Source organism: Salvelinus sp. IW2-2015, linkage group LG20 (genome assembly GCF_002910315.2).
Source record: "Salvelinus sp. IW2-2015 linkage group LG20, ASM291031v2, whole genome shotgun sequence".
NCBI classification, from domain to species: Eukaryota; Metazoa; Chordata; class Actinopteri; order Salmoniformes; family Salmonidae; genus Salvelinus; species Salvelinus sp. IW2-2015.
This window is the reverse complement of record NC_036860.1, coordinates 12,641,737-12,667,534: the sequence shown is the minus strand read 5'-3', so window position 1 is coordinate 12,667,534 and position 25,798 is coordinate 12,641,737. Positions and strand designations below refer to the sequence as shown.

The window sequence follows — 25,798 nt, the reverse complement described above, 5'->3', positions numbered from 1 at the left end:
TATCAGAATTGAATAGGCCTTTATCAGACCATCCAAATCATGGACTGGACTAATCCATGATGGGCTATATCATGTCCAAGTCGAAAATCAACCGTCCACCGACTTCTTTCTCCATCTTGCTGCTGTATGGAAATAAGTAATTGACTGTCATCCCTGGCAAGTTTTCAAATGTATACTGTGTGTATATGTATTTTGTTATACTTTCAAATAAAAATAAATCAATCTAACCTATCTCTGCTGAGAGAAAATACTAATGGGTAATTTCACTGATCTAGAGCATCTCAAGTCTTCAGACCTGCATGTACAACTAATTAGGGTTGTCACGATACTCAGAGGTATAGTGACAACCCTACACCTAATAGGCTTTCGCTGCTGCCTAAGAGTTTCTGACTCCATCCTCAGATGAGAAGGCCGAACACATGAAAACAACAGGAAGTACTAAAGGAGCAGGGGAACTGCTAGGCAAGTCATAAAAAAAGGGGGGGGGGAAAGAATGAACTGCTCAACTCCGAACATCTGACACTATAGCACAACAGCCATCTAGAAACACACACAGAACCACATCGCATACACCATAAAGAAAGAAAAAGAGGTCTTTAACATTGTAAACACGCTAACATTATTTTGGCCCTAAAAAAAATTCTTGAACACGTATTTCAGTTCGTTAATTACGTCTTTAAAGTTATACCCTTAACAGTAAAGGCAATATCCTTGAGTTCATCAGAATCATCATAAGCTGCGTGTAGCGTGTAGCGTTCAGCACCCCCCCCCCCCCTCAATTCTCATTAATAGAAACTAGATTTTCGGACAGCTGCACTCCCGTACACGTTTCAGGAGAATTGATTGCACCCCGTGCAAAATGAAAAGGATGCACACCACCAGGACGGGAGGGAGTGAATTAATTAAGAGAACCAGGTGGTCAAATGTGGGGTGGAAAATCACTAGCTAATGACACATCGCACACACTGGCCACAGCCTCGTATTGGGACAGCCGCGTCTTTTGTTCACAATTCTGACGCCCCCCTCCCCCGACTTCAGCTGACCTACGGCTCCTTGGAGCCACATGGCATATGAATATGGGTAATTTGCTTATTGTCATGCACACACACACACCAAGAGTCATGATATGCAAACATATATTCTGCATACATTAACAATTGAAGTGAGAGACCTAAAATATTAATGACTGCTCTGTCAAAACAGTGACTGATTAACTTGTCCTATACCTACACCATGCTATTATATTTCCATAACCATGTTGATGTGTCATATCAGATATGGCATTGCGAATCATTTTTACAAGCCCACACAAGTGAAGTCCCTCCAACATTTTAACTAACGACCATTTGAATTTGAAAAGCTCATCACCGACAGCGACGGCTCAATTAAAGGAGGCCTGATTATCTATGCTAATGACAATGTAGGAGATTAATCAAGTGTATTTACATGTGTCCAAACTGGCACCCTATTCCCTATATATAAACGCACTATAGAGGGAATACGGTGCCATTTGGGACGCATCCATAACGGTACTTGCTATTTGGGATCTTTGGGACGTCTTTTCACCCCCCCATGGAAGTAGAAATGTACAACAGCGAAGGTAAGAGTTAAGGTTAGGTAAGGGTTATGGGATCCCGGGTAGCACTAACACACAATTTATCTAGCAATGGTTTGATTGAGGTGGCATGCATTCACAGTGACGTAGACTTATTTTTTCCCCACTAAATTAATGCTAATGTGTATGAAAGAGGAAAACAGTGACATTTCATAATGTTCATCCACTTTGTATTAAAAAGATGGTGGTCTGACACACTATCATCACTTGAAGGTAGGTTTAGTAATAGGGGACAGTACAATGTCCCGAGATTAACTCCGGTGCAAAGGGTTAGTATTTAAACAAGTTGAAATGTGTTTTTACAAGTGCATACTGCAAATGTATTTGTATTACATTCACTAGTGTCGCATGGTATGGGCATTTGATAACAGCCAAAAGCTTGTTGGAGAAAACTTCAGTTTTCATGTAGTTGTGCCCACTGTTCAAGAGATCGAGGTGAACCGACAAGGCATCATAGATCTGCATGTTACATTTTACATAACCCAGGTAATATTGTTTGCCCTGGCTTTCCAACAACCTAGGAACTAATCAGATGGGCTATTTGCATAAGTGTACATCAAAATATGAATTCAGACACAGATGCCACTATGTCTGAAAACCACAACACAATGAGAGATGTTCTAATCTTGAGCTGTAAAACACAGGGCTATGGCTAGCCCAATAATAGACTAAAGGAGCCTAACATTAGTCCTTATAGTCCAAAGACCTTACATATTCTGTTTAGAGGCGAATTGGCTCTGCCAGCCAACACAGCCAAATACTCCATCTAAACGTGAATAGATTCTCAATTGCGGTATAGTTCTAGAAACATAAAGCCCTCTTAAATATGCAAATAATTTCACAAATGCAAAACATACACTGACTGCACACTGCTTTAACCGGTTTTAACACAGTTGCAGCAGACAGTATGTTTCAGTAACAACAATTTTGTGCGGGGTCAGTTTTCCGTTTACACACAGGTGTTTCGAGACGCTGATATCCAATTGGCACAGGTAGTCGACTGTCTCCTGTAAAACAAGCGCTTTAACATGGAAATATGGCCATGTGGGAACCCTAAAGCCCTATAAAAAGGTGTGTAGTAATTGAATCTTGTTTTTTGGAAATTATTTCTCGCTGATATGAATGATACGTTCATTATGTTTTCAAACCTGTACCACAAACGATGCATGTTAATGTTTAGCATAAACGGTGGGTCTCTTAACACAACTCCCCCTGCCAGAAGATACTATTGTCACTAGGCGTTAATGGTGGTTTGCGTCTATGAACGGGCTAAGCCAGGGGTGTCAAACTCATTTTGCCATGCGGCCGCATTCTGTTTTCAATGAAGTCCACCCGGAGAGCTGCACTGAAAATGTGTAATATTTCCTTTCCTTCCAAATTTGAAAAAAACAACATTTTTTTGATTTGATGCTCCCTGACTGTTTAGCTTTCATTTTTTTGCGAGCTGGACACAGTCAAGAAACTGTATGAATGTAGGTCCATTATCATTTCTACACAGTAAATACTTTGTTTTAGTAATTTTAAAGTATTTTGACTTAGTTTTCCTCCACACAAAAATATAGATGACTTTACTTAAACCACCCGCAAGATTAGACCCCCTCGCGGGCCGAATCCGGCCCGTGGGCCGTATGTTTGGCACCTCTGGGCTAGGCTATAACATACAGCAATATTCTGTGCGTCTGTGTGGGGAGCCTGCTTCTTTTTTTCGTGTAACGTTAGCCCACCATTACATTATTTGTCAGATAATGGAATCTTCTGTTGTTGACAATCCACAAGTGACTGAATAAAGTAGCGTGCATCACATAAAAAAATATCCATCATTGTACTGCATGTACCAGGCAACAAGCGAGCAACAGAACACAAGACAGCATTAACAAAAACATATCTTGTCTCATCTTCGCAGCACGTTTTTTTTTACCTGGCCTGCGCCTCGTCCAGGCTTTCGTCTGTGATGGCCATGATCTGTTGTAGAATATCCCCAATGTCTTGTTGCGGTTGGCCGAGCTGTTTTCTAACCGAGTCAGGGTCGCCAACGTCGCCTTGTGATAACCCGCCGAGTCCGGCGAGACCTGCCAGCATTCGCGTCTGATCATCCATAGCTACTTTCAAAATAACCTAGGTCCTTTCCTCACAATCGAATTCACACAATTAGCCAGATAGCTAGCTAACAATGAAACCCCCAGCGCAAATCATACGCCACTGGCTGATAGTAATTAATTACAGCCAGCTAGTTAACCTAAAAAATTAAATTCCAAAGCAGTTCCACATTCATAAACGGTTTGTGCTGCTCGTCAATAACCACGGTAAACTAGCGAATAAATGCTGCTAGCTAAGCAACTGGCAAGCTAGCTTTGTAGCCCTGAGAAACATACAGGGAAAAAAGCAACGGACACATGCACTAACTAGGGAGCTGGCAGACAGCGCCTCACGCTAAAACAAGAAGAAAAGCGTTCTGTGCGGCGAATAAAATATGCATTCAAAATAATGCAAAAAAATTAAGACAAAACAAAATGTCCAAACACCTTTCTAGCTAGAGGCATACATCAATAAATCAAACGTGCGGTGGTTCAAAGGGGCTTATCAAAACAGAGTATTGTTTTCGCAGACTGGAAAAAGCAGCGCCAGGACCAGTGTGCATCGTTCACAGAACACCAGCTCGCGCTAGCTAGTGTAGCTAATTACCAAATTAGCTCGCTAAGTAGCCAGTTAGCTAGATACTTCAAGTGCGTAAAACAAACTCGTATGGCATCGGCAAAGAAAATAACTAAATTACTATAATTTGATAACACTAGCTATGCAAATAACAGGCAAAATGTGGGTTAATTTAGATAACTATGCTGGCGCAAGTAAATAACGCTAACTGAATTAAAAGTGGCTAATAATGTTAACGAGGACCACAATGCTAAAGCTCAGAACATAACTAGCTAGCTTGATGTGTGATAAAATAGAATCGCAACTGATTGAATTATTCCAAACAAAATGTAGCAAGTGGGCTATGCTAGTTTAAAAGGCAACGACGCTGGCATGCTAAATAGTTAGCTAACAACAAAATGATAACCAGTATATTTTTACGGGTCCTCAGCTGGGACAGTCATTCTCCTCCCACGTAAAAAATCACGTTTGAGGAAAAAAATGTTTGCTGAAAGTTATGGCATTCTTTTCCACCGGACAGCCACGGAAAGTTGAATTCCATTACACTCTTGGCTGCAGTAGTGTGTTTTCTCAGATCTTTTTCCTCGATAAAGGTTAGCGTTTTCCTTTGCTGTTTTCTCCCTGCTACTCATGAAGCCACAGCCAACTCTGTGACCATACAATATCGCGCATTCAATTCATGATGCTACTGCGTCAGATTGTATTTGATTAGATATTTTATTTTTTAGATATTTTCCTGTTTCATATAAACTAATCCAGGGCCACATGAAGAACTTCAGTCGGCTATTTTAGACTTTTGTATTGAACCAGTTTCGCTCCCTTCCCTGACATGCAGATGACCCTAATCAGTGTTAGCCCACTGAGCGAAGGCTGGCAATTAGGCATTCAGGTCACAGGCATGGTTACTTTTTATGCGAAAAGACTTCACGGAAGCACTTCTGCTACAATAGTATACTGTCAAGAGGTCTTGACCTCAGTGGTACACTACGTTTTCAGGTGGCAGATCAAGGGGTTGAGTTTGAATAAGGGGGTACTTATTGGACTTGGCTAAGTGTCAATCTGACACAATTGTAATTAGTAGTGTATGTTTTCTTTACTGTCAAGATCACCTCAACCCTGAACTGTCAGTCGATTGAATTACCACCACGCTCCACCCATTGACTGACTCATACAGTAACTGGGACCAATATTGAAGTATCTTATAATTAGTCTAAGAATTTGTTCTGTCAAATTGGAACAATTCACACCATCAAATAGGCCACTATTAAACAGCACGTGTTCAGAAACATCCAATGAATGAAACATCCTATCTTATGTCTTTTAGTGTGAGAAATATGTACATAACAGATTGAATACAAACATCCATTTTCTTCTGCAAACGTGGACGGTTTTGCTGCAGTTTATCACTCAGATGAGAGCAGCTCCGCTAGATGAATTGGGAGACTGAATAGACATGGAGGAGAGAAGGCTGACTGCTGTGCTGGAATAATGGGTGTGCACGCCACGAAGGGGAGTGCACGGGACAAAACTGGCCATGGATTCTGCTGACGCTCGGTGCATCCCTCTTCCACAGTCTACGCCTAATCAATCTGAAGTTAGAGAAGGGAGAGGGGGTAGATTTCATAAAACCTTGCCTAACAGGGAGATAWTTTTTTTTATAGCACCTACAGGCATTTACACATCAGAAGTAGGACCAGGCGTGTTACGTGTCACAAAAAAACATTCACGTTCAACCCAGTTTATTTGAATACATTTTTGGTCCATTTGCAAACTATATATTGTAAGACTAATGTAAAGCAGTGATGTCAAATCTAAAGAAACTATACATGATCAATAACTAATGAGCTAATCCATATTTTGTATCTAGTTCTCTACTATATTTTCCTCTTTATATCCTGTTTGTTCTGTCAATGTGTTTCTTCAGTGCCTGAATATGTGACTTGACTTCTTTCAATTTGTAAGCAGGAGATGCCCTCTCTCTCTCTCATTCCACAAGCACCCAGCCTTATTTCCATCCAAATAAGAATCGATCCCTTGCCGTGCACCACCCTCCCTCCATGACTCTCCAGCGCTCACGGTCACAACCCCACTTTTCTCCTTCTGTCCTCCCTCTCATTCTCACCGTGCAAGAACAGCCCACAGAAAATACATATGTTTGTAATACAGCAATAAATAAGATCAAATATCATGGTGATTTGAGTCAGTAGGTGCAGGACACCTTTCCTATTTGGTCAGAATTTGAGCCTGTCTAATTCCTTTCACACAATTTCTTAAAAAAGAAATCACACTGTTCATACAAATTTAACTCTATTGACTGTTAAAGTTCTATCTCTAAGGAATTATTCCTCATCGACGTCAAGGCCACATTCAATTGTTCATCATGATTCTCCTGGTAAAAGGAAGAGGCAAGGCACAACCATATAGCATGAAATATGGTGAGAGAAGACTTAAGAGGTGATAGTGAGTGAATGATATTGAAAAAGGAAGAAGGGGGGTTATGAAACACTTGGCATAATGTCAGGCCTTCGTTCTGCATCAGTGACCCGGTGAAAGGAGAGGGAGGGAATCACGGTGAGGTGGGGGAGGGGCTTCCTCCCTGATGGACAGGAGAAGGGACAGAGGAAGACAGCAGTGCCAGAGGAGAGAAAAGAGGACCGAATCTCTGGCCAAAACAGAAAAGATTACAGGATAAGAAAGGGACAGGGAGTAAATGATAATACATAAGATACAAGGGTGTGTTGTAAGAACTAGCAAGTTGTGTGTAAAGAGAATTCGTCCCCTTGTTACACACTGAAACCAATAATGTTTCACATACCTTGTTTATGAAGGGTTAAAAACAAAAACGATTGGGACCTGGTTTTAAAACAACCAATTCAATGGTCAGAAAGTAAAAGACAAATTCAGATAATTGCTGTTAATGTAAAAATCATTCACTTTTTTTTTTTACAAGAATGTATAGGTAAATAAAGGAAAGCTGGTATCGTACAAATTAGCCCCAAAAGACATCCACTGCAGGTGAATATTTTCTACATCTTTTACTATAGGTGAATATTCATAAACTACTTAAATAAAAGGGTGAGATCGCCCTCTGTTGGCCAACAGCATACGTTTTGTAGGGAGAGTGGGGTCTCCGTCCCAAATGGCACCCTATAACCTATATAGAGTAATACTTTTGACCAAATTAGCGCACTATATAAGGAATAGGGTGCCATTTGGAAGGACGGAAGGACGCCAAAGTATAGTGGTGGAATAGAATTAGAATAGATAGAAAGTTATAGCAGGAATAATCAACATTCATCCCATGAAGAAAGATACCAGAGCCTATTATTTACAAACAACCACACAAGGCACCAAAGAGAACAGCTAACTTAGGGAGCCATGGGTACAGAGTTAAGACACATAAATACCGAAAACACAGAGAAAAAGCCAGACTGATCTTTCTCCTATTGGCCATTCATTGAGTGAACCTGGACGAGACGAAAGGCTACAATACAGTCATTTCAATTAAAGGTGTGCTTTGTCTTGCTTGTACAAAGCCAGAATTCAGTCTGCTTAGTTCTCTTTTTTGCCATGAAAAATCTAGTATGGTTGTACCGTGATTCTGTATTGTGACAACCCTAAGACAGAGGTACTAGGATGATGCGTTGGTTGATACAGAGGGTGCGGGTCCTGCCAGTAGATCCCTGACTGGGTCAGAGGAGAGTTCCTGGAATCCCACATCAGCCGCTGATGGGGGGGGGGGGGGGAGAATAGAAGTACACACTTAATACATGATCACAACAAATACATAGAATTTACTTAAACACAGATTTTTTTTAAAGGGGCAGTGCAGTTAAATTTTCCTGTTTATAAATATTTCCACACTGAGGTCAAAATAAGTGAAATATTTTAAATTATGATAATGCACTTTTTGTAAGAGCTATTTGAAAGAAAATGCCTGGAATTTCAGCCCGTTCAGGTGGGATGGAACTTTGGCACACATGACATCACATGGTGATCTGCTTATAAAAGACCAATGACTTTTCATCCTGGTAGGCTCTAGACCAGGGGTGTCAAAGTCAAATGGACGGAGGGCCAAATAAAAAATTTAGCTACAAGCCGAGGGCCGGACTGTTCGAATGTTCATTGAAAAWTTTTTAAATGACGCATATAGTCTAGTGAACCTAATTGAACCTACTGAAAACCTAACAAATATATTCCAATATGATCAGATAAATAAAGCAATATTTTCTTATGGCTCTGTCAGTAATCTTTAATTTTCAACAGACACAAAAGACAAATTTCCTTTATATAAAAATCCCCATAACATGAACATTAAATGAAAGAAACCGGTATTCAAGGCACCATCAGTAGCCTATATTTTCTATATTTCGCAAAAGTGGGCTAAATTTATTCAAAAAAAAAAACAATAATAGCAATTTTCTATCATCCACCAACTGAAATATTTTTAAAATATAATTGGATTGAAATACAATAAAATAAAGTGCAAAAATCTATTAATCAAAAACAACACTTTGTTTAAGGAGAAGTAACATGCAGTGAAAACAAATATTAAACTTTAACTTTTAAACTTGAACTGAGTAAAAACTCTAAATATGTGATTGCACAGTAATGTTCACTTGTTTGAGGTTGAGGTGATACTTGGTGGTGTCCCATCTTTTCCACAAGTTCATCAATGTTCGGTAAGGCTCTGAGCTGAGAAATCCTCAGAAATTGAGTGGAGGTGTTCAGCAGTAAGTCGACTTCTGTGTGATGTTTGTTCAGGTTCATCAAAGAAACAGTTGTTCACACAGGTATGTGCTGCCAAACATAGACACAGTTTGAGCCGCCTGGATGCGCGCGTGCGGGCATTTGTTCGGAGAAACGGTGCGAACTCCGCAGCACCCACTGCCGCATTATTTGCCCTCAGTGCATCATTGCATTGGAGGTCAATCAACTCCATTTGGAGTTGTGTGTGTGAGCTTTCCACGTCAACAGCAAATGGGTTACCGAGCATTCCAACCTGCTTTTTTGTGCTTCAAAGTCAGCAAATCGGCGTCGAAAGTCAGCGGCAAGCATACCTATTTTATCAGCCAACTGTGCGCCTCGGGAACGCACTGTAGAGAGCTTCTCTTTCATGGTCTGGCAGCTGGGAAAGTGCTCAAATTTTCTTTCCGCATCTGCGTCTCCCACAGGTCAGTTTGGTTTTAAATCCTTCACTTACTGTACATATCAGAGATGACATGATCCCGACCCTGCAGCTGCAAGTTCATTGCATTCAGATGACTCGTAATGTCACACAGAAAAAGCCATTTCACACAGAAACATTTCGTCTCGGAGTTGTTGTGTTGTGTCTTTCCCTTTGCTGTCCAAGAACAGACAAATCTCCTCACGAAGCTCGAAACATCTTTGAAGCACCTTTCCCTGTGCTAGCCATCGCAACCTCTGTCTGTGTGATAAGGCAAATCACCATGCTCCGTTTTCAACTCCGTCAGAAATGCCTTGAACTGCGGTGATTCAAACCTTTGGCTCTGATAAAGTTAACTGTGCGCGTGATGATGGTCATTACATGCTCCATTTTCAAGGCTTTACCGCACAACGCTTCCTGTGTATGATACAATGATAAGCTGTCAGCTCACCTGTCGCGTTTCCTCTTGCATCTTTTCCCGTATCTTCGCCCACCAGTCCCTCCTGTGTCCACACACTCCGTCAGTGCTCGTCGGTTGTCAAACCCACGAGTTTTTCCCAAGGCAGCTCCATCTCATTTACACATCTTGACACCTCTTCATACAAACTATGCCCCGTAGTTGTGCCATGCATAGGACGTAAAGCCAAAAACTCCTCTGTCACGCTTAGGCTGGAATCCACTCCGCGGAATGAAAATTGACAACTGGGCAATGTCAGAAATGTCGGTGCTCTCTATCCACAGCCAAGAATATGCAATGAAATCTTTTCCCTTTTTCACAAGCTGCTCTTTTAAGATTGATGGACAACTGGTCTACTCTCTCGGCAATGGTGTTTCTGCTCAGACTCACATTTAAAAAGAGTTGCCTTTTTTCTGGCAAACTTCGTCACAAACTTTAATCATGCAGTTTTTTGATGAAATCCCCCTCCGTAAATGGCCGGGCTGATTTAGCGATCTCTTCTGCCAAAATAAAACTGGCCTTGACAGCAGCCGGCCTTGTGATTTGGCTTTTTTGAACAGAGCCTGTCGAGATTTGAGGCCTCGTTTTAATTCCTTGCCTTTTAGCCTTTGTTCCATGTCCATATTCTTTGTTTTGTCGCCGTGTTTCGTTTCATAATGTCGTCTCAGATTATACTCTTCAGTACCGCCACACTTTCTCCACACAGAAGACACACAGGTTTTCAGCTACCTCCGTGAACATATACTCCGACTCCACACCTTGTTTGAAACCCCCGGTTCTCAGTGTCCACCTTCCGTTTTGCCATTTTTGATGGGTATCTGAAAGTTAATTTTACTGTGATGCTGACGACTGCTGTGCCAATAAATATTGAAATGAAGCAGCCTACTGCTCGGTGCGTCACCGTTGCATTGTGGGAAATGTAGTATTGGTGCGTGTAAAAGATCTGCGGGCTGCCGGCTTGCTGCGGTCTGCGGGCCGGTTCTAATAATAAATCAAGATCATCCCAGGGGCCGTAAAAAACCTTCTCGCGGGCCGGATGTGGCCCGCGGGCCTTGACTCTGACATATGTGCTCTAGACCATTCTCTCAGGATTGCAAGCAACTATATTGAAATTTGCTTCCTAACGCCCACACAGACTGAACATTTCAACGGCCAAAGAAGGCTCTGCAAATTAAATGATCCAAATATAAGTGATTTTTCATTAAATAAGTGATTTGTTAGACATATAGTGATGATTTAAAAATAAAGACAGCATGGGGTCTTTAATAAGTCAAGAAAAGTGTTCAGCTGGGAGTAAACATTTTGAAACAGAATGAAGGTACTACCTAAATGGCAAAAAAATATATAAAAAAAAATATAAGGTTTTGCAAACATTCTGCCCTACTGAACACAACCCTGAGAACCACTATATCCATTCATCCACCCAGACAGACATATTTCTTACCCAATCTGCAGCTTGTCTCCTTCACCAGTAGCTGAGACTGTTCAAGTATGGACAGCAGCTCCCTGACCATCTTACACTGGGTGTCCATCTATGGAGAAAGATAATGTTTTTTTTATTACATGTAGAGCTAGCAAACCACATTTTAAGAAGGTGATGTGAGCTATTCACAACTTGAACAGTAATAAAAACGCCAGCCTTCGATATGCGCCTATCTCCAACAGAAGCCAGGGCAGCTCCGAGGTTGAGGCAAAAAAAAGCTTGAGCTAGGACTGGCAATAWGGCCAAAATATCATACCAAAATAATTTTTGTATTGTATTCAAATGTTTTAAATAATAACATTTCTAAACATGCTTTATGAGTGGTGCATGCATCTAGCGTGGCAACATATAAAGTACCAGTCAAGTTTGGACACACCTACTCATTCAAAGGTTTATTTTTTACTATTTTCTACCTTGTAGAATAATAGTGAAGACATCAAAACTATGAAATAACACATATGGAATCATGTAGTAACCAAAAACAAGTGTTAAACAAATCAAAATATGTTAAATATTTGAGATTCTTCAAAGTAGCCACCCTTTGCCTTGACAGCTTTGCACACTCTTGGCATTCTCTCTACCAGCTTTATGAGGTAGTCACCTGGAATGCATTTCAATTAACAGGTGTGTCTTGTTGAAAGTACATTTGTGGAATTTCTTTCCTTCTAAATGCGTTTGAGCCAATCAGTTGTGCTGTGACAAGGTAGGGGTGGTATTTCAGAAGATGGTCCTATTTTGGTCCATATTAAGGGCAAGAACAGCTCAAATAAGCAAAGAGAACCGACAGTCCATCATTACTTTAAGACATTAAGGTCAGTCAATGTGGAAAATTAAGAACTTTGAAAGTTTCTTCAAGCTAAGTTGCAAAAACCATCGAGCGCTATGATGAAACTGGCTCTCATGAGGACCGCCATAGGAAAGGAAGACCCAGAGTTACCTCTGCTGCAGACGATAAGTTCATTAGGAGGTACCAGCCTCAGAAATTGCAGCCCAAATAAATGCTTCACAGATTTCAAGTAACAGACACATCTCAACAACTGTTCAGATGAGACTGAGTGAAATCATCAATTGTTTTATATTGTTCAATCAAACTTGACTGGGCACTTTGAATACAGTATTGTTTGACATGACAACGAGGGGTTCATGTGACAGGGTAGGAACCAAAATATTGGTCAGCGTTTCTCAGGGGACACTAATTAGATGTTACATTACATGTCCTCTTACTTGATATAACTAAAATATTAATGCCTTGCCTATTCCTCTTGGATTTAGAATATACTGTTGTACAAACACACTGGTATTAGCACAGATAGAACAAGGAGACAGGTATTTCACCGGACGTATAAAATGTCAATGGTAGTGAGAAGAAGCCCACTGGCCGGCATTGGGAGAAGATGGAACGGGATAGATTTTGGGTGACATTCCGCAAACACTCTCATTAATGAAACATTTGATTTCAATAGTTTTCTGTTCCCAACACTATAATCTGTTATGAACAGAGTGGACTAAGTTTTGTAGACTTTACCCTTTGCAAAAAATATATATATATATATATATATATATATTTTTTTTTAAATCGCGTTTAGGAGTGCAAATCCGAATTGAGTTATTGCACATGCGCACTTCAGAGTAGGCGTTCCCTAACGGAAATATGCAGATGCATATTAGAACGCACCAATAGGATTTCGCTTCCTTGTGGTTGGCTCTGCCCACTACGACTCATTTGTTCTCATTGGAAACGACAGGCTGTGGTCCATCTTGGTTTATTTGTAAAAATCTTTGGTATCAGGCTGTATTAGCTAGCTAGTAACTCGTGGTAGAGCAAAAGCTGCTCTCCTTGAGTGAAAATGAGCTGGGTGTGTGTGGAAGGAGAGAGAAGACTCGAGTATCAAACGGAGTAAACTATAAAAACAGACATTACACACACATGAGTGAAGTAACATTTAAACAAACCAAACATTAAAATACTGTTAACTAAAAGACCCAAACCGGTCTGTGCATCAATACCAGTATATAGTCAAATACAATATACAGCCCAGCCCTAGCTCAGGCTATTAATGGACGTTTTATGTTAGCTTAATTCGCACACACAAGGGTGTAATAAATATTGAGAAAAATAAATTGCTCTACCCTGAAGGCAAGTACGAACACTGTTCACAGACACATTAGCTGTCAAAAAAAACATATTGCATTGGAGCTACAATGTGTGCACTGCAGCTAATATCTGAGGGGTGAATCCTAACTTCCACTACAATCTAAATTTGACTGAAGTCTCCGATTGACATAAATGCATGACTAAATGAAAATTTGACTTAAATGGAAGATAAGATTTGCCCAATAGAACATTTTAAATCAACTCCACAGGCCTTTTTCCTGGACACAAAAAGCCAAATACCAGACTGCAAAACTATTTCAACAGATTCTCCAATGAGCTTGCTTTTAGTCTAGGACTAGGTCTAATCTGTGTCCAAGAAACCGTCCCCAAGTGGTATAATACTAGTTTGTCCGTCTTACCACCATGTCCATAGTGGACAGTACGGGCTGCTGTCTGCAGAGCAGGCTGTGGTAATCAGGTTTCTTCTGGATGAGCTGGCTCTGTGAGGACTGGGCCAGGCAGCTAGGGTCTAATGTCACCCCCTTCTCCTGGCACTGCTCCACTTGCCTGCAAAGGGATAGAAGGAGATATACCGACACATTTACACTAACCAAAAACCATGGCCCTAAAATGGGCTGTAGCCAACTCTTGTATCGTGATCATGCCATTCTGAACAATGAACAAACATTGGGGGCAGATCAGCTTTAATATTGCAGATAGACTATAGCTTCCATCAATGTAATTGTCTGCATCATTTACAATCCCGTATATTTTTTGTACCAGTCAAAAGTTGACACACCTACTCATTCAAAGGTTTTTCTATATTTTTACTATTTTCTACATTGTACAATAATAGTCAAGACAAAACTATGAAATCATGTAGTAACCAAAAAAAGTGTAAAATCAAAATTGATTTTATATTTGAGATTCTTCAAAGTAGCCACCCTTTGCCTTGATGACAGCTGTGCACACTCTTGGCATTCTCTCAACCAGCTTCGCCTGAAATGCTTTTCCAACAGTCTTGAAGGAGTTCTCAAATATGCTGAGCACTTGTTGGCTGCTTTTCCTTCACTCTGCGGTCCAACTCATCCCAAACCATCTTAATTGGATTGAGTTGGGGGATTGTGAAGGCCAGATCATATGATGCAGCACTCCATCACTCTCCTTCTTGGTCAAAATATCCCTTACACAGCCCAGAGGTATGTTGGGTCATTGTCCTGTTGATAAACAAATGATAGTCCCACTAAGCGCAAACCAGATGGGATGGCATATCGCTGCAGAATGCGGTGGTAGTCATGCTGTTTAAGTGTTCCTTGAATTCTAAATAAATCACTGACAGTGTCACCAGCAAAACACCCGTACACCATCACACCACCTCCTCCATGCTTCACGGTGGGAACCACACATGCAGAGATCATCCGTTCACCTACTCTGCATCTCACAAAGACATGGCAGTTGGAACCAAAAATCTTGAATTTGGACTAATCAGACCAAAGGACAGATTTCCACCGGTCTAATGTCCATTGCGCGTGTTTCTTGGCCCAAGCAAGTCTCCTTTTCTTATTGGTGTCCTTTAGTAGTGGTTTCTTTACAGCAATTCAACCACAAATGCCTGATTCACACAGTCTCCTCTGAACAGTTGATGTTGAGATGTGTCTGTTACTTGAACTCTGTGAAGAATTTATTTGGGCTGCAATTTGAGGCTGGTAACTCTAGTGAACTTATACTCTGCAGCAGAGGTAACTGTGTCTTCCTTTCCTGTGGCGGTCCACTTGAGAGCCTGTCATCATAGCCCTTGATGGTTTTTGCGACTGCACTTGAAGAAACTTTCAAAGTCGTTGAAATTTTCCACATTGAGTGACCTTCAGGTCTTCAAGTAATGATGGACTGTCATTTCTCTTTCCTTATTTGAGCCTTTCTTGCCATAATATGGACTTGGTCTTTTACCAAAATAGGGCCATCTTTTGTATACCACCCCTACCTTGTCAAAACACAACTGATTGGGGCCTCCCGGGTGGCGCAGTGGTCTAGAGCACTGCATCGCAGTGCTAGCTGCGCCACCAGAGTCTCTGGGTTCGCGCCCAGGCTCTGTCGCAGCCGGCCGCGACCGGGAGGTCCGTGGGGCGACGCACAATTGGCCTAGTGTCGTCCGGGTTAGGGAGGGTTTGGCCGGTAGGGATATCCTTGTCTCATCGCGCTCCAGCGACTCCTGTGGCGGGCCGGGCGCAGTGCGCGCTAAACGAGGGGGCCAGGTGCACAGTGTTTCCTCCGACACATTGGTGCGGCTGGCTTCCGGGTTGGAGGCGCGCTGTGTTAAGAAGCAGTGCGGCTTGGTTGGGTTGTGCTTCGGAGGACGCATGGCTTTCGACCTTCGTCTCTCCCGAGCCCGTACGGGAGTTGTAGCGATGAGACAAGATAGTAATTACTAGCGATTGGATACCATGAAAATTGGGGAGAAAAGGGGATAAAATTTATATAAAAAAAAAAAAACACAACTGATTGGCTGAAACGCATTAAGGAGGAAAGAAATTACAGAAATTAACTTAAGGCACACCTGTTAATTGAAATGCATTCCAGGTGACTACCTCGTGAAGCTGGTTGAGAGAATGCCAAGTGTGCAATGTGAGCCATGACCAGCCTTTCAAAGCACTTCATGGCTACCGACGTGAGTGCCACGGGGCGGTAATCATTTAGGTAGGTTACCTTCGCTTCCTTGGACACAGGGACTATGGAAACGCTGCAATTAGTTGGTTGTAATTTTGGGTAGAGCAGACATTTCCATATATTTTTGCTAGCTGCATGTGACATAACTCCACCAGTCCTATTTATGATATAATTTACCAACTTTCTATGGCTCATTTTAATAAATAACGATATTTGAGATAATTTCCTTTTCAAATAACCAAAAGTGAGGTAACGGGGAAAATGCCATTCTTGAACATTGGGTGAGACATTCTTACTAATTTGCTAGAGAACCAGTTCGGATTTATGTATAACTTTTGTATGACTGATGCCTTTAGTGAGAGGTCTAATGCTTTAATATTTAATCATTTCTGCCCTCCGAATTCATATTCATTATATAAATAGGCCCTTTTAAAATGTCTGACTTGCCGTTCCAAATCAAATATATATATTTTTGCCCATAGAATAATAATAAAAACAGGTCGCTAGGTGTAGGCAAGACCATAAGCAAATAGGTAAACTGTGATATGACTAGAGTTAATCAGGGTTATTTTTCCAGGAATAGACAGGTGTTATCCTTCCCATGGTTGCAAGATATTATCTATTTTTGCTAACTTTCTATTAAAAGTTATTGGAGAGATCATTTCTCTCTTTTGGGATATGTATACCGAGTATGTCCACATCAACCATCAGACCATTTTATTGGTAAACTACACGGTGAAGTAAAAGACGTATTTGTTTATGATCCAATACGTAATATAGCACACTTATAATTTGGTTGTAATCAAGAGAGGTTAGAAAGAGGATCTAGATAATTTATGAGGCTGTGGAAGGATCCAAATTGTGGATTTAAAAGAAAACATGATTCATCAGCGTACAATGACACCTTTGTTTTCAAGCCCTGGATTACTAACCCCTTAATATCATTGTTGGATCTGATTAACAGCTATCATTTCGATGGCAATAATAAGAAGATATGCCGATAGTGGACAACCTTGTTTTACTCCTGTTGACAGTTTAAAACTTTCTGAGAAGTAGCTATTATTTACTATTCTACACATAGGGTTACTATACATAACTTTAACCCATTTTTATAAGAGATTCTCCAAATATTCCAGGCATTTATATATTATAAAACTCCAGTCATACTTTATCAAAGGCCTTTTCAAAGTCAGCTATGAATACCAGGCCTGGAGCACCAGGCACACGAGAAGACAAATCACTTTAGTGACAACCCAAAACTTGGGAGCATGGCGAGTGCAGAACGAGAGTGAACGAGTGCATGTAATTTGTGTGTGTGAATGTGCTCACCTGGCCAATTCTTCAGCTTTACTCCGATGCTTGTCTAACAGGGACTCCCAAGATGCCCTCTCAGCCTGCAGCCTGAATCACAATCACAATTTTTATTCATTACGCGTGCGTGCACACACACACACACACACACACACACACACACACACACACACACACACACACACAGGGAATCAGTTACCTGTGTATAGCCTTCCTGGTCTGCTCCAAGGTGTTCTGCATTGCAGTGTCACTAGCGAGAAAGAGACGTCAAAAGGGATTCATAACAATTGACAATGAATACAGAAAGACCTGAACTAGAAATAAAGGACAACACAGAAGAATGACAGTCCTTTTTCTCTAGGGCTGTGCCGATATCAGAATTGCAATAATTTTTTCCATGCCAAAAATGAAAACCCGAAGCAGGCCAAACTCTTTGGTCCTTTAAAAACCTGCTGTATGTAAAATAATGTGTTTTGCTTGGGGGGAAAAAAATACATGAAACTCTGATGCTGTTTGTTTCCAACATTAGGGTTGTTTTCCTAAAGAAGTTAAATCTGCTTCGGGTTTTGTTTCCTTGCCACGATACTGACAAGTATTGCAATACTCGTATCGTCCCGGCCCGATTTCTCATGTTAAAGGATCAGGAAAAAGTCTGTGCATAGAATAGAAAGGGCAAAATAGACTGCTCAGGAAAAAGGTAAGTATGTATGCTTAAGGACGTTAGGTCAGTGAACAAAATGAGATTGACTAGAGACAGCATTACCTGGCTGTGCTTGTGGGAGGTTGTTGACACTGTGGCTCACTGCGTAGGTCTTTGGCCAGGCAACACCACCCCTTCTGTACATCCTCCACTGAGACAGGGAAGAGAAAGGTAGTAATGAATGATAACACTATTAGACAATACTTACAGTGCATTCGGAAAGTATTCAGACCTTGACTTTTTCCACATTGTTACATGACAGTCTTATTCTAAAATAGGTTAAATAGTTTACCCCCCCCACATCAATCTATACACAATACCCCAATCTATACATAATGACAGAACAAAAACAGGTTTGTCGAAATTAGTGATGCACCGATGACATTTTTGGCCGATACCCAATATTTTCCTTGCCCCCCCCCAAAAAAGAAACCGATATAAAAATAAAAAAATATTGCGGCCTTAAGCATTCTAGTACAGTTAAATAGTAACACACACATGCAGCAGTTTAAGGCATTGCATCTTAGTGCAAGAGGCGTCACTACAGTCTCTGGTTCGAATCCAGGCTCTATCACATCCGGCCGTGATTGGGGTACCAGTTTCTACTGGTCAATGTTTTCAGACTGGTTCTACTTGTGCTAGCTAGCTACGCCTGAAGTTTCAGTCCAACAAATAATGCTGTGTTACCAACGTGTTATTGTAAACACATTGTTCGTGGCTGGTGTTTGCAGACTTTTTTGTACAGCTTTGACAGTGTTAATTGACATGTGTCTTTTTGGACACGCAAATACCTAAACAGCGTTCCATTGTATGTTGTGAAGCTAATAGCAGTGACACTATTAATTCCATTATCTTGGCGTTAACAGATTTCGCCTTGAGTTGTCTTGCTGAAATTTTCTTACTCTTTCAAATGACTGCTCGACCTTTTGACTGCTCGATCCCCACAGCAGACATTGTGGGCTAGGTTAGGAATGCTGGGTTGCACGTGTAGCGCAACATTTTACGTGGCGTCATTACGYCATGTAGCTACGTTATATAGGTATGCACGTYAGCTTTGACATCGGTTTTGCACATAAACTAGACAGACATCGGGCCGATACCGACGTTGGCATTTTTAGCTAATCTCGGCCGATTCCGATATATCGTGCATCCCAAGTASAAGTGTTTGCAAATAAAAAAACAAAGTATCACATTTGCATAAGTATTCAGACCCTTTACTCAGTACTTTGTTGAAGCACCTTTGGCAAAAATTACAGCCTAGAGTCTTCTTGGGTATGACGCTACAAGCTTGGCACACCTGTATTTGGGGAGTTTCTCCCATTCTTCTCTGCAGATCCACTCAAGCTCTGTCAGGTTGGATGGGGAGCGTTGCTGTCCAGCTTTTTCAGGTCTCCCCAGAGATGATCGATCGGGTTCAAGTCCAGGCTCTGCCTGGGCCACTCAAGGACATTGAGACTTGTTTCAAAGCCACTCCTGCGTTCTCTTGGCAGTGTGCTTAGGGTCGTTGTCCTGTTGGAAGGTGAACCTTCACCCCAGTCTAAAGTCCTGAGCACTCTGGAGCAGGTTTTCATCAAGGATGTCGCTGTACTTTGCTCCATTCGTCTATCCTTCGATCCTGACTAGTTTCCCAGTCCCTGCCGCTGAAAAACATTCCCACAGTATGATGCTGCCACCAACATGCTTCACTGTAGGGATGGTGCCAGGTGGAATCCAGAAGTGACGCTTGGCATTCAGGCCAAATAATTCAATCTTGGTTTCATCAGACAGAATAATCTTGTTTCTCATGGTCTGAGAGTCCTTTAGGTGCCTATTGACAAACTCCAAGCAGGCTGTCGTGCCGTTTACTGAGGAATGGCATCTGTCTGGCCACTCTACCATAAAGGCCTGATTAGTGAAGTGCTGCAGAGATGGTTGTCCTTCTGGAAGGTTCTCCCATCTCCACAGAGGTACTCTAGAGCTCTGTCAGTGACCATCAGGTTCTTTGTCACCTCCCTGACCAAGGCCCTTCTCCCCTAATTGCTCAGTTTGGCCGGGCGGCCAGCTCTAGGGAGTCTTGGTGGTTTCAAATTTCTTCCATCTAAGAATGATGGAGGCCCCTGTGTTCCTGGGGACCTTCAATGCTGCAGAATTTTTTTGGTGCCCTTCCCCAGATCTGTGCCTCGACACAATCCTGTTGTGGAGCTCTACAGACAAATCCTTCGACCTCACGGCTTGTTTATTGCTCTGATGTGCACTGTCAACTGTGGGACCTTATAGACAGKTGTGTGCTTTTGCAAATCATCTCCAATCAATTGAATTTACCACAGGTAGACTGAAGTCATAAACAGCGCTTGAAGTCATAATGGGCGCAATGCTGGAAGCATTGCGAAGAGCTGCTGGCAAAACGCACAAAAGTGCTGTTTGAATGAATGCTTACGAGCCTGCTGCTGCCTACCATCGCTCAGTCAGACTGCTCTATCAAATCATAGACTTAATTATAACATAATAACAGAAATACGAGCCTTAGGTCATTAACCTGGTCGAATCCGGAAACTATCATCTCGAAAACAAAACGTTTATTCTTTCAGTGAAATACGGAACCGTTCTGTATTTTATCTAACGGGTGGCATCCATAAGTCTAAATATTCCTGTTACATTGCACAACCTTCAATGTTATGTCATAATTACGTAAAATTTTGGCAAATTAGTTCGCAACGAGCCAGGCAGCCCAAACTTGCATATACCCTGACTCTGCATGCAATGAACGCAAGAGAAGTGACAATTTCACCTGGTTAATATTGCCTGCTCACCTGGATTTCTTTTAGCTAAATATGCAGGTTTAAAAATATATAGTTCTGTGTATTGATTTTAATAAGAAAGGCATTTATGTTTATGGTTAGGTACAGTCGTGCAACGATTGTGCTTTTTTCACAAATGCGCTTTTGTTAAATCATCCCCCGTTTGGCGAAGTTGGCTATCTTTGTTATGAAGAAATAGTCTTCACACAGTTTGCAACGAGCCAGGCGGCCCAAACTGCTGCATATACCCTGACTCTGTTGCAAGAGAAGTGACAAAGAAATTCACGTTAGCAGGCAATATTACCTAAATATGCAGGTTTAAAAATATATACTTGTGTATTGATTTTAAGGAAGGCATTGATTTTTATGGTTAGGTACACGTTGGAGCAACGACAGTCCTTTTTCGCGAATGCGCACCGCATCGATTATATGCAACGCAGGACACGCTAGATAAACTAGTAATATCAACCATGTGTAGTTAACTAGTGATTATGATTGATTGTTTTTTATAAGAYAAGTTTAATGCTAGCTACAACTTACCTTGGCTTCTTACTGCATTTGCGTAACAGGCAGGCTCCTCGTGGAGTGCAATGTAAACCAGGTGGTTAGAGCATTGGACTAGTTTACCGTAAGGTTGCAAGATTGAATCCCCGAACTGACAAGGTAAAAATCTGTCGTTCTGCCCCTGAACAAGGCAGTTAACCCACCGTTCCTAGGCCTTYATTCAAAATAAGAATGTGTTTTTAACTGACTTGCCTAGTTAAATAAAGGTGTAAAAATAATAATCATAACAATAAATAAATAAATACGGCCAAATCAGTGTCCAAAAATACCGATTTCCGATTGTTATGAAAACTTGAAATCGGCCCTGATTAAATCGTCCATTCCGATTAATCGGTCGACCTCTAGTCACAACTGTCAGTAAGAGTGTCCATGATTGAGTCTTTTAATGAAGAGATGGAGAAAACGGCTGGCTGCATTCAAAATACAGCACCGAACATTGGATGTTTTTTTTTTAGATGTTATAATCCAAAACCACTACTTTTKTGATAGACGTACAAGAATCCTACCAACCTTGTGTCTGAAGTGACTCTAAACTGCCGTTGGGTGTCGTGCTCAGTGAGTCTTGTAACTTCTCAACTGCCAGCTGGAGACAAAGAGGAGAGAGATGGGACACCCAGAAAGTGAGTTCAATTGTCAGCCAGGATCACATAGATGTTGAAAGCCTGACCTTCAAAAACACACACCCTAGCGAATTGTAATCACTTAAACATACCCTCATAGAAGCCTCCATCAGTTTCTCCAGCCTCTCCTCCTCGGGTAGGGATTGGCTGATTGACCTGCATAGAGCTGGATGAGAGGCATTTAGACAGAAGCTTAGTGTTTACAGGTTACCATAAAGTATTTTGTAAATCACTAAGCCCCAATTGTGCCTTCTTCCCTTACTGCCATTCATTGTTGTTTAGGGTCAACCTGGGATAGGTAGTTGACTCTATCCATAGCTCGGAAAGAGTATTGTTTACGGCTCAAGAAGACGTAAACAATACTCTCTATCCAACTGGACGCTCTGACTAGTGTCACCCATCCCAGACACCAAAACCAATATTGTTGACATTGAAAAATACAAGTTTCGGGTCTCACTCTGGGAGGTGTTGGGGAGGGCAGGGAGAGAGCGTCGGCCCCTGGTCGACCTCCTCCAGGATTTCCTTYGCGTGCTGCTGGGGCTCAACGACCGACCCTCTGTTAGAACACCCCCCTCAGGGTCCCTTCCCTGCCCCTCTCCTCCAGAACACAGATCCAGTGCTGGCTCCATCTGTACCTCTGTTGTTTCTGACATCTGAGTGTTGGTGGTGGTGGAGGCAGGAGTGTGACTGCGGGGAGATTTGGGGTGAGGAGCTGCTGGGCTTGGACTCCCAGGGAAAACTCTTTTAAGTCCCTGCTGAGGGATTTCTTCTTGGTGGACCTTGATCAATAGACAAAATGAGTGGGATTTTAGATCATTCTTATGTTATCGTCAGTGGTATGCTAACTTCATCAGCTAGCTATCATTTTAGTAAGGTTATATTATGTACACTGCCCCAAAAAATAAAGGGAACACTTAAACAACACAATGTAACTCCAAGTCAATCACACTTCTGTGAAAACTGTCCACTTAGGAAGCAACACTGATTGACAATAMATTTCACATGCTGTTGTGCAAATAGAAGACAACAGGTGGAAATTATAGGCAATTAGCAAGACACCCCCAATAAAGGAGTGGTTCTGCAGGTGGTGACCACAGACCACTTCTCAGTTCCTATGCTTCCTGGCTGATGTTTTGGTCACTTTTGAATGCTGGTGGTGCTTTCACTCTAGTGGTAGCATGAGACGGAGTCTACCACCCACACAAGTGGCTCAGGTAGTGCAGCTCATCCAGGATGGCACATCAATGCGAGCTGTGGCAAGAAGGTTTGCTGTGGTCTGTCAGCGTAGTGTCCAGAGCATGGAGGCGCTACCAGGAGACAGGCCAGTACATCAGGAGACGTGGAGGAGGCCGTAGGAGGGCAACAACCCAGCAGCAGGACCGCTACCTCCGCTTTGTGCAAGGAGGAGCACTGCCAGAGCCCTGCAAAATGACCTCCAGCAGGCCACAAATGTGCATGTGTCTGCTCAAACGGTCAGAAACAGACTCCATTAGGGTGGTATGAGGGCCCGACATCCACAAGGTGGGGGTTTGCTTACAGCCCAACACCGTGCAGGACGTTTGGCATTTGCCAGAGAACACCAAGATTGGCAAATTCGCCACTGGCGCCCTGTGCTCTTCACAGATGAAAGCAGGTTCACACTGGGCACATGTGACAGACGTGACAGTCTGGAGACCCCGTGGAGAACGTTCTGCTGCCTGCAACATCCTCCAGCATGACCGGTTTGGTGGTGGGTCAGTCATGGTGTGGGGTGGCATTTCTTTGGAGGGCCGCACAGCCCTCCATGGGCTCGCCAGAGGTAGCCTGACTGCCATTAGGTACCGAGATGAAATCCTCAGACCCCTTGTGATACCATATGCTGGTGCGGTTGGCCCTGGGTTCCTCCTAATGCAAGACAATGCTAGACCTCATGTGGCTGGAGTGTGTCAGCAGTTCCTGCAAGAGGAAGGCATTGATGCTATGGACTGGCCCGCCTGTTCCCAGACCTGAATCCAATTGAGCACATCTGGGACATCATGTCTCGCTCCATCCACCAACGCCACGTTGCACCACAGACTGTCCAGGAGTTGGCGGATGCTTTAGTCCAGGTCTGAGGAGGATGCCTCAGGAGACCATCCGCCACATCCATCAGAGCATGCCCAGGCGTTGTAGGGAGGTCATACAGGCACGTGGAGGCCACACACACTACTGAGCCTCATTTTGACTTGTTTTAAAGGAACATTACATCAAAGTTGGATCAGCCTGTAGTGTGGTTTTCCACTTTAATTTTGAGTGTGACTCCAAATCCAGACCTCCATGGGTTGATACATTTGATTTCCATTGATAATTTGTGTGATTTTGTTGTCAGCACATTCAACTATGTAAAGAAAAAAGTATTTAATAAGAATATTTCATTCATTCAGATCTAGGATGTGTTATTTTAGTGTTCCCTTTATTTTTTTGAGCAGTGTATATTATATTGGCCCTTATGTGCAACCAAATCTGCCTAGGCCACAACACAATCAGCTGTTGAGTGTCTTACCTTCTTCTGGTGTTCAGCAGAGCTGTCACAGCTGCTGCTGATGACATCAATGAAAAAGAGAGAAAGATCAACACAACCACTGAGCACAGTTTATGCTGAAATGGCTAGTTAGCTGTGTATCAACGTGGCTAACACTAGGACTACTTTAACATTTGCGTATTGCAGGTGTTAGCTACTAGCTAACAAATTAGTAGCCAACGTAAGCCGGACAGTAAGGTCGGAGGTTACCGTTAGGAACATACTCCTTTAATGGAAAACCCAATACGAGCCCCTGAGATAGGACGCCAATTCTTCACAGCAAAGCAGTGAACTTCAGACAAACTTTCAGTAACGTTAACTAAAAAGATACAAACCTTTCCGAATGCTCTACAGAATGAATATCCGCCATTTTCTTTTTAAAAATCTGCCCGCGCACAAACAAAATCGCCTCTCCCATGTACAGATATGCATGTTGGGAAATGTAGTGTTGAGCGACGTGGCCCCCTATGAACATCTTTGGACTACTTAGGCTCTAGCTACCATTGCTCTGCATGAGCCGTCCCTTAAGCTGTTTTTTTTGGGACGAGTTGCGGTCTTCTCCTCTCAAGATAACAACCTAATGGTTACCATAATTCAGCTTTTGAAAAAACCCATAGTTGTTAGCACGGTTTGGCACCAAATGGAATCTGAGATGGCCCCATGTTATTATACTGAACACAAATATAAAAGCAACAAGGAAATCAGTCATTTGAAATAAATAAATTAGGCCCTAATTTATGGATTTAATATGACTGGGAATACAGATATGCATCTGTTGGTCACAGATTTTAAAAAGTAAGATGGCGCTGACAGACATGGAAGCTCTGCTTCTAGCTCCTAAGCAACTTTGCAGACAAGCATTTTGCTACACCTGCAATAACATCTGCTAAAAACAAAAATGGGCCACAGAATGGGCTTCAGGATCTCGTCACGGTATCTCTGTGCATTAAAATTGCCATCGATAAAATGCACTTTTGTTTGTCGTCCGTAGCTTATGCCTGCCCATACCCTTACCCGACCACCAACATGGGGAACTCTGTTCACAACATTGATATCAGCAAACCGCTCGCCMACACGACGCCAAACATGTGGTCTGCGGTTGTGAGGCCGGTTGGACGTACTGCTAAATTCTCTAAAACGACGTTGGAGGCAGC

General features: G+C 42.2%; 2 protein-coding genes across 5 annotated transcripts in view; both read right to left on the bottom strand.

The window, feature by feature from the left end:
* The window catches only part of pbx4 (pre-B-cell leukemia transcription factor 4), a 44,090-nt gene extending 39,369 nt beyond the window's left edge, over nt 1-4,721 (bottom strand). For both annotated transcript variants that reach the window (XM_024011481.3, XM_024011482.3), the window contains exon 1: nt 3,534-4,721. In XM_024011481.3, the coding sequence (XP_023867249.1) occupies nt 3,534-3,708 (175 nt within the window). In that variant the 5' untranslated portion in view covers nt 3,709-4,721. The remainder of the gene's footprint in view (nt 1-3,533) is intronic.
* A 488-nt stretch (nt 4,722-5,209) lies between these two features.
* LOC111980640 (kinetochore-associated protein DSN1 homolog) lies at nt 5,210-25,049 on the bottom strand. 3 transcript variants are annotated; one of them, XM_024011484.2, is made up of 12 exons: nt 24,980-25,049; nt 24,627-24,663; nt 22,563-22,884; nt 22,198-22,271; nt 21,996-22,068; nt 18,208-18,295; nt 17,644-17,694; nt 17,463-17,534; nt 13,889-14,036; nt 11,336-11,423; nt 7,862-7,993; nt 5,210-5,856 (listed from the first exon to the last, which is right to left on the bottom strand). In XM_024011484.2, the coding sequence occupies exons 1-11, from the start codon at nt 25,012-25,014 to the stop codon at nt 7,899-7,901; spliced, it is 1,083 nt and encodes a 360-aa protein (XP_023867252.1). In that variant the 5' UTR covers nt 25,015-25,049; the 3' UTR covers nt 5,210-5,856; nt 7,862-7,898. The 3 variants fall into 3 exon arrangements, with proteins under 3 accessions (XP_023867252.1, XP_023867251.1, XP_023867253.1); XM_024011483.2 differs by lacking the exon at nt 5,210-5,856 and having other exon boundaries at nt 5,990-7,993; XM_024011485.2 differs by lacking the exon at nt 5,210-5,856 and having other exon boundaries at nt 5,990-7,993; nt 24,627-24,660; nt 24,980-25,037.
* Nucleotides 25,050-25,798: the final 749 nt, after the last annotated feature.